This window comes from Manacus vitellinus, unplaced genomic scaffold (genome assembly GCF_001715985.3).
Source record: "Manacus vitellinus isolate BGI_N305 unplaced genomic scaffold, ASM171598v3 scaffold_9_pilon, whole genome shotgun sequence".
Lineage (NCBI taxonomy): Eukaryota > Metazoa > Chordata > Aves > Passeriformes > Pipridae > Manacus > Manacus vitellinus.
In genome coordinates, this window is record NW_021940917.1 from 21,852,664 (window position 1) to 21,866,885 (window position 14,222).

Below are 14,222 nucleotides of genomic sequence, written 5' to 3' on the forward strand. Positions count from 1 at the left end.
GAACCATTTTCATTTTTCTATGCACAAAATAGATCTTAATGTTCGATGTTTTTGTATTTTGTGTGTGTGTGTGTGTGTGTGTGTTCTTGGTTCTCAAGAATTTAAATTCTCCTGTTTTTCATCAGAGTATTTTTAATGAGTCTTAGAGGAGCAATTTGTGAAATATAACTTTGCTTCTTTTGCTGCCACTAAACCCACTGTTCTGATAAAATCAATCTTTGGATGAAAACCAGCTGGGTGAAGCTGAACATCAGCAAGATGCGCTATGCCAGGAGAGGGAAGATGTCAGAGAAAGCACAGCCTACTTTTGTTTGAGAGTTGCTTTATTCAAGTTGTAGCTGAGGAGCTTTATTATAAACAAATTTTTTTTTACTAGAAACCGTCTTCTGGGAACACTTTACTTCAATTATCCATTTCTCTCCTTTTTTAAATAAAGTTTTAGTTGCTTCCTCTGTACTCATCATAATTTCTGAGATGTTCCAGAGAGGATTTTTATAGTGCTCCATTGAGGGCTCCAGAAAAAATAAATAATTAATGGAAAGGCACAACTGCTAATTCATGCACATTACTAGAAGCTGAGGAAGAGGAAAGAAAAAAGGAATGTGGAGTCAAAGATGTGCCCAAAAAAGACAGAGCAGCCTTTCACTTTTTCACTTGTGCACCTTTCATGGCTTCAGGTTGTACAAGTTGCACAAGCAGTAATGCAGTTTGGAAAACTTTCCTAGCAGGTTCACAGGTTCAGTGTGGATGGGCTTCTCTTATATCAGTAATGGGCAGACTCCTGACACTTGGTACTGTGAGTATGACCATCCTCTGGACTGAAATAAGTGTCTCTTTTCTTAACTTTGGAGCTACTTACTTATCACAGAGAGCAAAAATCCTTCAGTTCATGTGGCTTTTGACTAAGTGGCTCTTGCAAGGCCCTTCACAAAGTGCTTGGTTTCCCTCAGAGCACAGGTAGGCTCAAACGTGCTTTGTGCTATATATTCCTGGCCTGTCACTGAAGCTCATGTGATCTTAAGAAATGTGCTTGGATTTTGTTTTTTCCCCCTGAAGACTGAAGTCTCTTTTCCCTGACTGTCCCTGTCATCTTCTTCTTCACCCGTCTTCCTTCTGAACATGGGTGAAGCCTGCTCCAGAAAATAGGGTTATTAAATGCTGGTAGTCACAGGGCTCCACAGAACTCAGCATTGTCCCAGTGGGACCATCTGCAAGTTCAATATAATCAAAGGAGTATAATCACTACAGTTTACTTCCTGCATGGTTTTTAAATCTTAGAGTTGGAACATCTCTGTAAGTTTATTAGCTTTCTTGCTTGGCATAATGTCTGTAATATCTACCATGCTACCATTAAAACAACAAAAAAAATGACCATGGCAAAATTAAATAATCTCTTGTCATTCTTAATTTACTTTGATGTGCATATATGCTTTAATAGTGACACTAAATTAAACAGCATCCTGAAATGGAGCGTTCCTTTCAGTTTTGGAATTCCGGATACTTCAATATATTCCTTGTCTACACATGTACACTTTTTAAGTCATTACATAGTACTGAATGGAAAAAAATAGAGCTTTTCAATGGAATTCAGAATTCGGAAGGCTGATATTTAAATAAACATGTGGCAAAATAAATACGTTGAAAATAGATCCTGACATGGTGTTAAGTATTCTTTCTGCTGGTATTTTTCATTTTTTATCAATAGCTTTAGTTTGCATGCCCTCTCCAGACTAATTTTAGGGTTTTTGATTTAAGACCAAGGCAAATATTTCTCATTGTTTATGTATTCTTTTGGTTTTAACCTTTTAATTTGCAACTGTCATAATAGTTACAAAAGTATTTCAGGATGTATTGTGCTGTGGTTTCTCTTCTTGGGTGGTTACTTTGGCATATTTTGATTTGTGCTGGCCCACACTGTGCCCTTTTTTCCCCAGTGGTACAACACTGTACTTCAGCTGAGTTATAGATGAAGGCTTTAGGTGAAGAGATAACTTGCCTTCTTAACCATTTCTTTTAAACAGCTCTGGACAGTGTTGGTGGGCTGAAGAATTAGCTACCTCTAAGTAATTTATTTTATTTTTTTTTCTTTTTTTCCATTTGTTGTTAATGTGCTTGAATTTTTTCCTTATTTCTCTGCACAGACAGGTAATGCTTTTGTTATACAGCAGAAATATTATGCAGGACCTTCCTGCTTATCAGTCAGCAGCTGTCTGCAGGTACTAGTCCAGTTTTAAAAGAGCACAGGTGTTGGGCAGGACCTTTCTCTAGAGAGGACAGGAAGTCCGGACTTAAACCTTCTTTTTCCATTGGCTGGGATCTATCATGACCAAATTTTTAGGTTTTAAACACACATGGTAAAGTTACATTTGTAGATGATGGTGATTCCCTGTCACCCTTTGCTATGACTTGATGTTAAATAGAGTGCTGTAGGCAGGATTTTCTCTCTTTTGCTTCAGGGTGCTCTTTGTGTCTTGTTTTTCCTCAATATGTTTAAAAAAAGAGGAAATTTTTGTCTTTCTTCCAGTTGTTCAGGGAAAACTATATTTTTCTCTCAAACCAGGAAGAAGATCTCCCTTCCTGACTCAGCTGTCTGCAGCCTCTGGCTTCGGCACTCACCAAGCCTGGAAAAAGCGACCTTACATCTTTTAGACCATTTGGTTTCTATTCAGCTGAACTCACTGGAAGAAGTGGCTTGTGTCATAAAAGACTCATTACTGGTATGTGCAACGTGTGGTACATTTGACACTGCTCTTTCATGCAGGGCAGTTTTCAAATATGTCAGCAGATTTGAAGGAAATGGCTGTTATGTGACATATGACTTGTTAATGAAAACCAAATATTGAGTCTTACAAACATCACTGCTTTTTTAATTTTTACCCTGAATTGGTAAAGGAAAAAAAAAGATTTCATTCAGTATTGCAGAATGGATAAAGAAACGATAATCTCACTGGTGAGGCAGCTGAGTACCTGCCTCTGTCTTAAAAAATTATAAACTTTGGCCAGAGAGGATTTGAATGTGTTTTCGCTTCAGTCTCTGTGCCCTTGGAGTTCAACTGTTTAAACAGTTGAAATTCCTTGTAGAATATTTTATTATAGACTGCTCCGTTACTTGGTTTTGTTTGCAAACCTGAACAAAATTCTCAACGCAATACATTTGCTAAACTGTAATTAAAATTTGTTTTAAAATGCTGTGTTATGCAGAGTACCAAAAATCTTCCCTAAGAGAAAACATACCATAGTATTTTTTACAAAATAATGAGCTACTTTGCAACACTAAATAGAAATGTAATTGTTAATTACAGTGTGAAATAGCATGTGTGCTATGCACTTTAATATATGTTTCATAAAATGATGGAACTAAGGAATGGTATCTGGTATTTTATTTTCAGCCTATGAAACTCCTTACAGAGTATGCATTCTAGCTAGGAAAAGAATGCTGCCTTTAAATTTTCTTCCTTTTTGATTGAAAGGGATCCATTATAATACTTGCAAATCTTGTAAATGCTTGGCATCAACAGCTCTTCATATGTAATCTGGGAATTTAGGTGTTCCAGGAGAGAAGGCTATAGACAGGGCCTATGCCTAATTTTTCTATATCAGATATGCTATGAGTTGTACATACTGTACTGTACTACACCATATACCTGCTCAGGACAAAAATATATCTATATCTTTTATAAAAGGTCTAGGCTACACACATAAAAAGAAGTAAAATATTTAAGAATTGTTTAAGTGTTATTTATTAAAAATGTTAAGTAACTTAAGTTGTCTTCACATCCCTACTCTGAAAAGAATGGAACATTGCTGTGCTAGTACTTAGGTTGTCTTTGCTTGCTCCAAAGACTTTGTACTTTCAAAATAAGATATTCACTGAGTGTCAAGACCAGTGCAGCAGCTTTGAGTGGTGATGTAGAGAGGACATCCTGAGGACAAGGCATGGAATGAATGGAGGCATTAAGGAAGAGAGCAGTTGGCAGATGGATATTGCTGATTGATAGGCATTGATAAGAGGGAGAGTGCATAAATGGGAGATGGCATAACAGTTAAAACCAACAAGATGAGAAGCTTCAGAGAGGCAGTATAGAAGGAAAATATGTGATCCAGAAATTGTGTTCTAAATGCATAATGATATTTTGTATATGTACATGGTACTGTAAAGATACTTGTGTGATATTAAGTCAGTCAGTACTTTGAATCCAACAGTAAAATTAATTTAGCCTGCTTGAAAGATATTTGAATATTTATTTAGGAATGTGGGTGTGCATTTTTTGGCAGTTGGATTATGGTATTTGTAGGATATAAGATCTGTTTGCCTTATGGATATGGTAATAGAAAGGAGAATCATGAAACAAAACTATATTTACATTTTTCTATTTGGAAGGAAACCTTTGGAGTACAAATAGGCTGAAATATGTTAGTGATTTGATTATAGTACATTATAAGCAGGAAATTTCAATAATCTCTCATAAATGTATTATCAGAGTAATTTATCTAAATAAAATGTCTTGATACAGTAACCATATTGTACATAAACCTCATAGAGATCTGAGGTAGCCAGATAATTGTAAACCACCATACTTATTATGAAAGAAACTAGATATGAAATACTCATACATTTTAATTCCAAGAGTAATTGTAGTGTGATGGTCCACTAACTTGTGTTTATACGGTATGCTATTGTGTTTGTGGGTTTGGGGCTAAACTGAAATTAATACTGGAAATTCTGCAGTTACTCAGAAGTAATAAAAACAAGTGAAGTGACCATCACAGATGATCTTTTAGCTTTTTCAGCATTGGATGGGTGAGTAGATGTCTTCCTTTCTGACATAACTTTGAGGTTTGTACAAGGGCATTAACAACTAGAATTTTATGCTTTACCAAGAATGGATAGGTATGTATGTACACAGACTTTTAGAGCTCATGTATCTAAAAAGAGATGTGAATGAATGGGTGTCATTTATAGTTTGTGTTTGCTTCTGAGATAGCTTTCCAAATAAGTTTTATTTCTTTCAAAGTTACTTTGCAAGAGAAGTGCAATAGGTTGAGAGGGCTTAAAATTTGTTGGCTTCTTCTTCATAAACCGCCTGTTTTGCTGCATTTTGTTTTTCCACCTTGTTATCTTAGAATTATAGAATAATTAAGGTTGGAAAAGACTTCCAAGTTGATCAAGTCCAACCTTTGACCTAACACCACCATGGCAACTAAACCGTGGCTCTTAAGTGCCATGTCCAGTTGTTTTTTGAACACTTCCAGGGATGGTGACTCCACCACCTCCCTGGCCAGCCTGTTCCCATGCTTAACCACCATTTCAGTGACAATATTCTTCCTGATGTCCAACCTGAACCTCCTCTGGCACAGCTTGAGGCTTGTGTCCTCTTGTCCTGTTGCTACTTGCCTGGAAGAAGCCAACTCCCACCCGGCTACACCCTCCTTTCAGGTAGTTGTAGAGGAAGATAAGGTGTCCCCCTCACAGAAAGTGAGGATTTTTTTTTTTAACTTAGGCTTTAACTTGGTACTTTGGGCAATGTGTAAATAGTTTTTATTCCAGATGGTCTATAAAAGCCTAAGAATATGGAATTAGAAAGTAGTGTGTCTACTAGTGCATGTCTAATATAACAACCTCCTTAAAACAGTCTTTTGTGTGGTAGCATGGTTAAAAACCTTCACTAGTTTAAAAAACCACATTGTGATGCACTGAGAGATTTAGCTTGTACTAGCAACTCTGAATTCACAGAAGAAGAGAATACTGTGAAAAACTCTTGGATGAAAATGCATGCAATGCTGTTAAAGACAGAGGGGGTAAAATCAATTTAATTTCTGGAATTTAATGTTGAAGATGTAGCAAGAGTCTCAAAGCACATTCAAAAGGGATTGCCTGCGAAGGGGAGAGAAAAGCTTCTTGAAAACTGTGCCTTGCCTCCAGCAATTGCATGCAACAACCTGCTCTTTCTGTCTGCCACCTTCAGTATTTGTGGTGATTGTTGTCATAAACAGCCTGGGATCCCAGGTGTTTGCATTTATCAGCTGTAGAGCCTGCTTGGTCTTGCTGTGTAGAATCCTAAGAATGCTAATCCTGAGAAAATCTGAGGGGTTAGCAAGGGCTGAGCTGAGAGTTGCAGTTTAATAATGGCTATGTAATAGCATCCATGAGTTAAGCTGTGAATTATACAGTGGCAGTTGTGCGAGTTGTTTCTTATTAATACCTTATTTTCTTTCATTTGTTTATCAACAGCCACAAGCAGCGAGCCATCCTGCCATTTTCAGAGTTGTAAATGAAATTTTCAAGTAAGTTTTGAAATGATAGTGGGGAGAGTTTCAAATGATCCACTTAAACATTGAGGTTTTCTTCATGAGAAGAAGCAGTATTGTAGTCTGTGATGTATTATAGTTTCAGGATATCCTTTTCTTTACCTGTATGCTTTAGAGTCGCCTTTTGGGTAGTACACTGCAAATAATGAAAAATGTTTAAAATCTTGTGAACTTTACATAAAAGTTATGTAATGATATAATTGGTACAGTTGACTACATTGTATTTTAGCCTTTAAAAATTATAATTTATTTTGTACTTCAGTAGAGGTTTGTGGTTGAAATATGATTTTGAGGTGAAAATTATAAATGCTGAAATGGCTTGTGCCATGCCAGCATGAAGGTGGAATTTAGCAAAAACATTTGCACTTACCACGGTAGCCTCTTTTACATTATGTTAATGGTCTTCAGGGTTTATATTAGGTACGCTCTTAATGGCATTAGCTATTGATCTGCCTGTGAATAATGAGTTTGGTTTTGAATGCATTAAAATTATTTTGAAGCAATATATACTGGTTGCCACATGGGGGCTTCCACTCCTTTCTACTCAGTTTTCAGTGGCTTTTTCTCTGTGCTTCACTTGACTTAATACTTATTATTTTTAAGTAGATCTACTGCCAGGTCTATCAGTATTACAGATTTGATACAACAATAATGTATTTAGTGACTGACATCCTTTGTTCATCAAGTGTGTACCTTCTTAAGCAAACAGGGCTCCCAGGTACGTGTGTTTGAGGGTGTCTGTGTGTCCATGCATGCTCAGGTTTGTGCAGGCACTGACAGAGGAGTCTGCTGTAGGAACTGCAGAGCACTGTGTTCTGAGAGTGGCAGCACTTGGCAGCTGCTGCTCTGCAGTCCCTCCTGTTGCTGTGGCCCTGTGTCTGCACACAGCTGAGTGTTCTCTGAGGAGCTGAGACCAGGCACTTCCCCAGTGCAAGATGCACTTACAAGTAGATGGCACTTGAACGGACCTGTGCTGATGTCCTAGGCTGAGGCTGCATATTGTGATGGTCCAGGGAGACAAAATTTGTTCAAGCTTCTTGGCTTATTTAGGGTCATGGTGTATAAAATATTTTCTAAAAATAACATGAGAGACTACATAACTCTTTTGCATCCTTTGCCTTTGGTAGATACTGGAAGTGGATAAGATGCTGTTTCTTTGCTGTTTCTTAGCTAATGCAGGACTTTGTCCAGCACAGTGTTTCCTAATAAAACTTTGCACTTCTATTAATGTTCCAAATTGTCTTAAAAAGTCATCACGTTTTCCTCTTGCTCAGCCTACATTCCTGCTCTCTTGTTTGCTTTGAATTGTTTCTATGTAGTGTGCTTATTCCTCTACATTGCTGATATTGAAATCTTAATATATTTTAAAAATACTTTGTTTCCAGTCCTCTTGGTATTTACATCAAACTGTGTATGTTACCTAGCTTTTGCAGACAATTTGGTTTATGCAGCTTTGTGTTTCTTTTTGTTGTATTTCTCTGATATCCTTCCAATTATTATCAAGTGGTGTTCAGACATTAAGATACTATTCCAGATTTAGTCACATGAGATTTTAGAGAACTGCTGATAAAGAACTTGTTCTTCCTTGCTTGGAAACTGTTAGGTTTCTGTAGCTGGCACAAAACTTGGTTTATTTTTGGGGTTAATGTTCTCTTAGAAGTGTGGATCTAAGCGTTGTGACTTTTTCTGGAATAACTTCTCCTGCTATTTGCGTACATTTATTGAGGTTAATAGTGCTAAATAATTTTATCACAAGGATATTAACTTCTGTTTCTATTTCCCAATATTTTCTTGCTATGTGTGGCTATACAGAAGTCCCTAAAACTGTCTTAAGTTTCTGTGTAAGTTTCTTCTTAAGTTTCTTCTTTTTGCATCAGTGATTATATTTGCCTGTAGGTTTGTAAAATTTATCTGTTGCAGTAATTTGTTAGCTCTTCATATCTTTTAGATCATTATGGAAGGAATGAAACAATCTCTAATAAAAAACATCTCTTGCTGGCAACTTACTTTGAACATTTTTTCTCGTTACTGTTAGATGTCTTTCAAATAAGAGAATGAAAATTGCTACCCACAGGGTTTTTTCTGCTCCATTTGGTCAAGGTTCTTATGCACTATGCCAGTTCCAGCATTCACCTTCCTGAACTCTAGAGTGGCCTATGGGATGCAGTCCCACAAAACACTAAAGTATGCTTAACCTCATCATGGGAATAGTTGCTCTTAACCCAATAAAACTCTTCAGATGCCAGATTTGACTAATAAAGTTGTTGTAGGGTAAATGATGTGTGTCTGCATATATATTGTAGATGTTTACTAAATCTCGTTTATTTGCTGGAGTTGTGTACAGGGTTGTTGTTTTTTTTTTTAATTAAAAATAAAATCTAAAAAGCCTACAAAGTTACTGTTTCTGTTAGTGTCCACACTTCTGTAATGAGCTCAGACACAGCTTGAACCTACAGCATACAAAGAATATACCTTTTTTCTTCCTTTCGATTAACAGTGATGTGATGGGCAGACTAATTATCTGATCTGTCATATTTTAACTTTTCAATGCCTAGGAATGCACTGCTGGAAACTGATGGAGCTTCAGAAGTTATGACCATAATACAGGTGTTTACACAGCTCTTCCTTGAGGCTCGTCAGAATCAAAACGAGCAGGTAGTCAAGATCTCTTTCTTAACTTCTTTTCAGTGAGAAGATACAAAATTTCACAAGAAAATGAAGAATTTTAAGAGAGGTAACTGAATATAATGAACTACATAATAGCATCTCTCTACAGCTGCATAGATATGCTGAAGTTCAGTTCAAACATTTTCACCTGTGCATAAAATTATATTGTGAAACCAATATGTAAGAGCAGTTTACCTAACTTTACCCTGGAGTACTCCTGCAGCCAGGTTCGTTTCCCCTGATGCTGAAGTTTCTGCCTGTAGAGTGAACATGATCATAAGCACCCATCTTTGATAAAAAAGATGAAAGATGTTAGATGTTTTTTTTTCCTGCAGTAGCAGGGTCTCCGATAATAAATGAAGCAGAGAAAACAACCACACCCCCAGTCCCCTAAATAATTAAAAGTAAGATACTGAATAGTCATATTTGTCTATTCAGGAGATAAAAGACACAGAATACATACTGGTTTCAGTTTCTGGTCTTCAATATTGGCCTCCCAGAACTTTTCCTTTATCTAGATCTTCAGATTTCCCAGCTTAGTATCTCTTCTTCTGCACACATTTTTGTACAGGTCTTACTGAACTGAATTAAGTTGAATTACTTTTGGATGTGTTAATTTAAACAAGAGCAAAATCAGTTTCTTGGTTTTAAATTTCAAAATACAGGTATGAAAAGGTCTTGCCTTGTTTATAGGTTGCAAATTTGATTTCAGGTTCCAAAGTCACACTGTCATTTCACATCCTGACCATTTTGTTTGGTTTTTGAACTCCAATTCATATGATGCAAGTTTGGAAAGTACTCTGTCATTTAGTAGCTTTCACTTTAGAGTTAAGAAAATTTCCAGTTCCTTTGATTTTTGCACCTTTTGGGGGAAATGGTAGTTAAGGAAATGTTGGGACTTCTTTTGTAATTTGGGACGTACTGGTCTTTAATAGCAGCGTGATTGGATCTGTGTTCCAGCTTCAGGCAGCTGTCCTGCTTAATGCGGCACAATGCTCTCACATACCAGCCACTTCTCCCAGCTCTGTCATCACCACACCTGCTGAGGGAACTCTCTGCCCTTCCATCCAGATCATTATTGAAGATGTTAAATAGGACTGGGCCCAGTATTGAACTCTGCTGTACTCTTGGTAGTTGGTGATTTCCAACTAGACTTTATTCCACTGATCACCACCCTCTGGGCCTGGCCATTCAGCTGCTTTTCTTTCTACCTTAGAGGGAGTCCATGTGGCACTTGCACATACATACCACATGTTAGATGTGCCTGTAGTAAGTGTTTGCAGAACAAAAAGATTAAAGGTATGGTGCAACTTGTCTCAGTTACTCAATTACTCAATAACCAGCATTGACAGGACAAAAATTGCACATACCCAGATAAATATAGGGCAAATGTGTTACCTGTGACTACCCTACCTGGTACTGAGTCAGATCCTAAGGATTTTAGGTTTCTGTTTTTGAACAGATGGCAATAAAGTCCTCAGATTCTATAGATGTTATTAGTTCTTAGTTTAATATGATCCATGAATCTGTTTACTCTGGAAAATTAACTTAAACTAATTAGTATCTCTTTTAACCTCTGCATATTAAGAAGAAGACTTTTGTGATTACAGGGCAAAAGCCTAGGACTATTAAAATGTCATGTTTTTTTCCATGCTCTGAATCTTTTGTGATGCATATACTTTTAAAATAATTACTTTTCATAAGCATTTCCTAAATATCCCCTTTCTTTATACAAAATCCTAAAATTAAATATGGTGTTAATTTTCTGTTCTCTTGCTTCAGTCTGTACTGTTAATTACTACCTTAGATGAGATTGTTGACTGTGATTTTGTTTTGAAAACTGATTAGAAACCAGTTAAGATAATGATTTTGTGTCTTAGCATAAATTCCCATTGAAGGCGTACTTCCCTTGCCATCACCAGCCTCTGGTAAGAGCTTTACTCAGACATCCCTCTGGTAAGTTCCTTCATGAACTATTTGCAGCATTACCAATCTGCATGATCTGGATATGTCTTAAAATAACTCTAAAAGGGATGGAGACAAAGATTTGCCATTTCCTAAATAGGGTGGGGTTGACTTAGCAATTTCAACAATATTCTTTTAATGGATTTTTCTGCAGGAACATCTAATTCTTATGTAACAATACTACAGATGTAACTTTAACAAAAACTAAACCAGAAGTGAATGACAGAGTGCCTAACTGTGTAGGAATTAAGCCATGTTACTGGAATCTATATACTACATCTTCTTATAAGTAATTGTTGCAATGAAAAATTTCATATGTCTATTACAAGAAAGAGGCTTTCTGTTGGTCTCTGAAGGTTGAATTCTGCTGATATTTTAGACTGCAAACCCAACTTTTTTTCAGGTTTTCCATTCATACACATCAAGAAACCACTTTTTGACATAGTTCCATTTTTTATGAACAATAATTTAAGCTCAGTACAAGAGTCTCTGAGAATGTTACTCCACTGATTTAATATTGAGGTGGCAATTACACAAAGGAACATCAACCTCATTTGAATATTCCTAGCTGTACTTCTTCACATGGCCTTGCCAGTGAATTGTTCTATGAAACACAACAATAGGTATTGTTGAAAATGGGAAAATTTAAAATGAAATCTTAAATTTGGTGTGCTAACTGAATCGAGTGGCAGAAATGTTAAAGTTAGCTTGATGTGGTTGGTTTCACTGTTATGTCCTAGTTGGACAGACTAGGATTTTAAAAGTTTTATTTTCATCCTCCATCCTCAGAACTCCCAACTACATCTTGGTCTCAACACTTGAAAAACATTTCAGATATGCTCAAAGCATTAGTAGAAGATACAAACGTTAGGTAAGCAGTGTAAGATTTTATACCTTTTTGTCCTTTGCATGTTACCTTGCAAAAAGTCATGTCAATTGAAGTCTTTAGTGGCTACATTTCTTCATTTTCTTATTATTCTCTAAAGGGAGCTTTGTTTTAAAGAATAGTAGATTACTTACTGAATAATAATAGATTACTTACTGAACCTGAACTTTGTAGGATTTATATACCTGACCAATATGCCTTTGAATAAACAAAATCTTGTCTTCCTTTCAACAAATAACTAGGTGTATAATGGAAATGCTTACTTGCCTATTCTCCCACTTCTCCCCGAAAACTTTTAAAACTATTTGATGAAGAAGCTGGGTTCGACTTTCTGCAGGGTTGCGGAAACATCCAAACTTCAAGCTTCTTGATTGTTTTCATAAATATCTGCCTGCCAGACTGCAGTATCATTGTTGCATTATTCTTTGAGCTGACACTCCATGTCTCTGACCTGTTGCCCTTGGCTTTTTCTTTTTATTGTCCAAATAGTTGCAGTTGTGACTGATATTGTTTATCTGCATGAATTCTGCTTTGGTAGGGGTCTATATGAAAAGAATATATTTCTCTATGCTGCTGCCCTGTAATGCTTTCTAATCAGGAGTGTGATGAGATGTGACTCAGACAGAGCTCAGATACAAGTCTGCTTAGCTCTGCTCTGACAGTGGGCTGCCCAAAGAATGTTAAACAGCTTTTAAATTCAAAGAAACTAAATTAATTTTGATTTAAAACTTGAGATATTTCAAAAGAAACATAGAACACCTTGGCCTAACAGACTTGCAAAATACCCAGCTGTCTCCCTGTGTCCTGGAAAAAGGATACTTGTGACCATGCTTGGTTTCAGTTAACTCATGGGGGCTTTTCTTTGTTGCTGAGTGGCAGAAAAAAAGCTTTTTTTCATTTCCCTCTGAGGCCAGACTGTCTGCCTGTAGCTTCTCACTTTCTGTATGAGCTGCAGCTTGGTGCCATGTCTTGCCTGCTTGTCCCTGAAGTGTGTCAAATCTTTCTGTCCTTGGAATGTGACCAGGAGCTGACTCTGGCTTCTTAAAGAAACACATAACTGAAGCTTAGAACAAATAAATAAAACAAATACATCCATCCTAATGCATTACAATAATATAAACATGTCTATTCTCCTTCTGTTACCAACCCTTTCTTAGCTTGTATTGTCTTTTTCCCCCTTTGCTTTCATAGTACACTACTTTGAATATATTGTATTTGCCTGAATATACTCTTATTTCCTTTAGAACTCCTGCCACAATGTTTTCTATCAAACCCTCTCAGTTACAAAGAAAATGGATCTAACACATTTTTAAATACTAATATCCATGAGGAAACTGCATTCAGTTTTCTTTTATTGCTTTATTCCTGATTCTACATGCTTTCTACTTAATAAGATTTGCAGAGGAGAAAAAAATACCATTATACAGCATATCCTCTTGCTTCTTATATCCCGTCCTCTCTGTTATATAGATTGGTTTTCAGTAGTCTTATTTTACACCAAATGTGAATCAGAGAACCATAGAATCAGCTGGGTTGGAAAAGACCTCTTAGATTATCAAGTCCAACCCTTGATCCAACCCCCAGCCCATGGCACTGGTGCCACATCCAGTCTCACCTTAAAAACCTCCAGGGACGGAGTGGCTGACCACTTCCCTGGGCAGACAATTCCAATGGCTGATCACCCTCTCTGGAAAGAAATTCTTTCAATTTCCAACCTAAACCTCCCCTGGCACAGCTGAAGACCCAGCCCTCTTGTCCTACTGCTGCCACCCCCAGCTGGCTCCCCCCTCCTGTCAGGGAGTTGCAGAGAGTGAGGAGGTCTCCCCTGAGCCTCCTCTTCTCCAGGCTGAGCCCCCCCAGCTCCCTCAGCCTCTCCTCACAGCACTTGTGCTCCAGTCCCTTCCCCAGCCTTGTTGCTCTCCTCTGGACCTGCTCCAGCCCCTCCATGTCCTTCCTGAGCTGAGGGCCCAGAACTGGACACAGCACTCCAGGGGTGGCCTCACCAGTGCTGAGTCCAGGGCAAGAATCTTACAGCAAAGTGCTTTCTATGTCCTTCTAATCAACAGATTTATTATTATATGTAGTCATCTCAGTGAACAGTAAGTGTTATATGACATTTTAAACCAGAAATCAACTCAGGTACCTTTTGTGGGGGCAAGTCTAGAAAAAGCAGAGGGCCACTTTTGGCAACAACAGTGGGACACAGGTACCAATACAGAGAGGGCAGAAACAGCAGTGGGCTCAGAAGTGGAGGGTACATGACTCCAAAACAGGCACTGTAATGGTACAGGGAAGTGTTAAGATAAAGCTATGACCTTGTCATGTTCCCCAAATGATGTGATGGTCTCAGACAACTTCATTAACTCCTGAAATTTCTAAGGTCTCTTAGAGTTTC

At 37.4% G+C, this 14,222-nt stretch overlaps 1 protein-coding gene across 3 annotated transcripts in view; it reads left to right on the forward strand.

Annotated features, from left to right (window-relative positions):
- The window catches only part of FANCC (FA complementation group C), a 64,596-nt gene that overhangs the window by 43,894 nt on the left and 6,480 nt on the right, over nt 1–14,222 (forward strand). For all 3 annotated transcript variants that reach the window (XM_018086206.2, XM_018086209.2, XM_018086207.2), the window contains exons 9-13: nt 2,561–2,717; nt 6,233–6,285; nt 8,865–8,964; nt 10,857–10,932; nt 11,731–11,812. In XM_018086206.2, the coding sequence (XP_017941695.1) occupies nt 2,561–2,717; nt 6,233–6,285; nt 8,865–8,964; nt 10,857–10,932; nt 11,731–11,812 (468 nt within the window). The remainder of the gene's footprint in view (nt 1–2,560; nt 2,718–6,232; nt 6,286–8,864; nt 8,965–10,856; nt 10,933–11,730; nt 11,813–14,222) is intronic.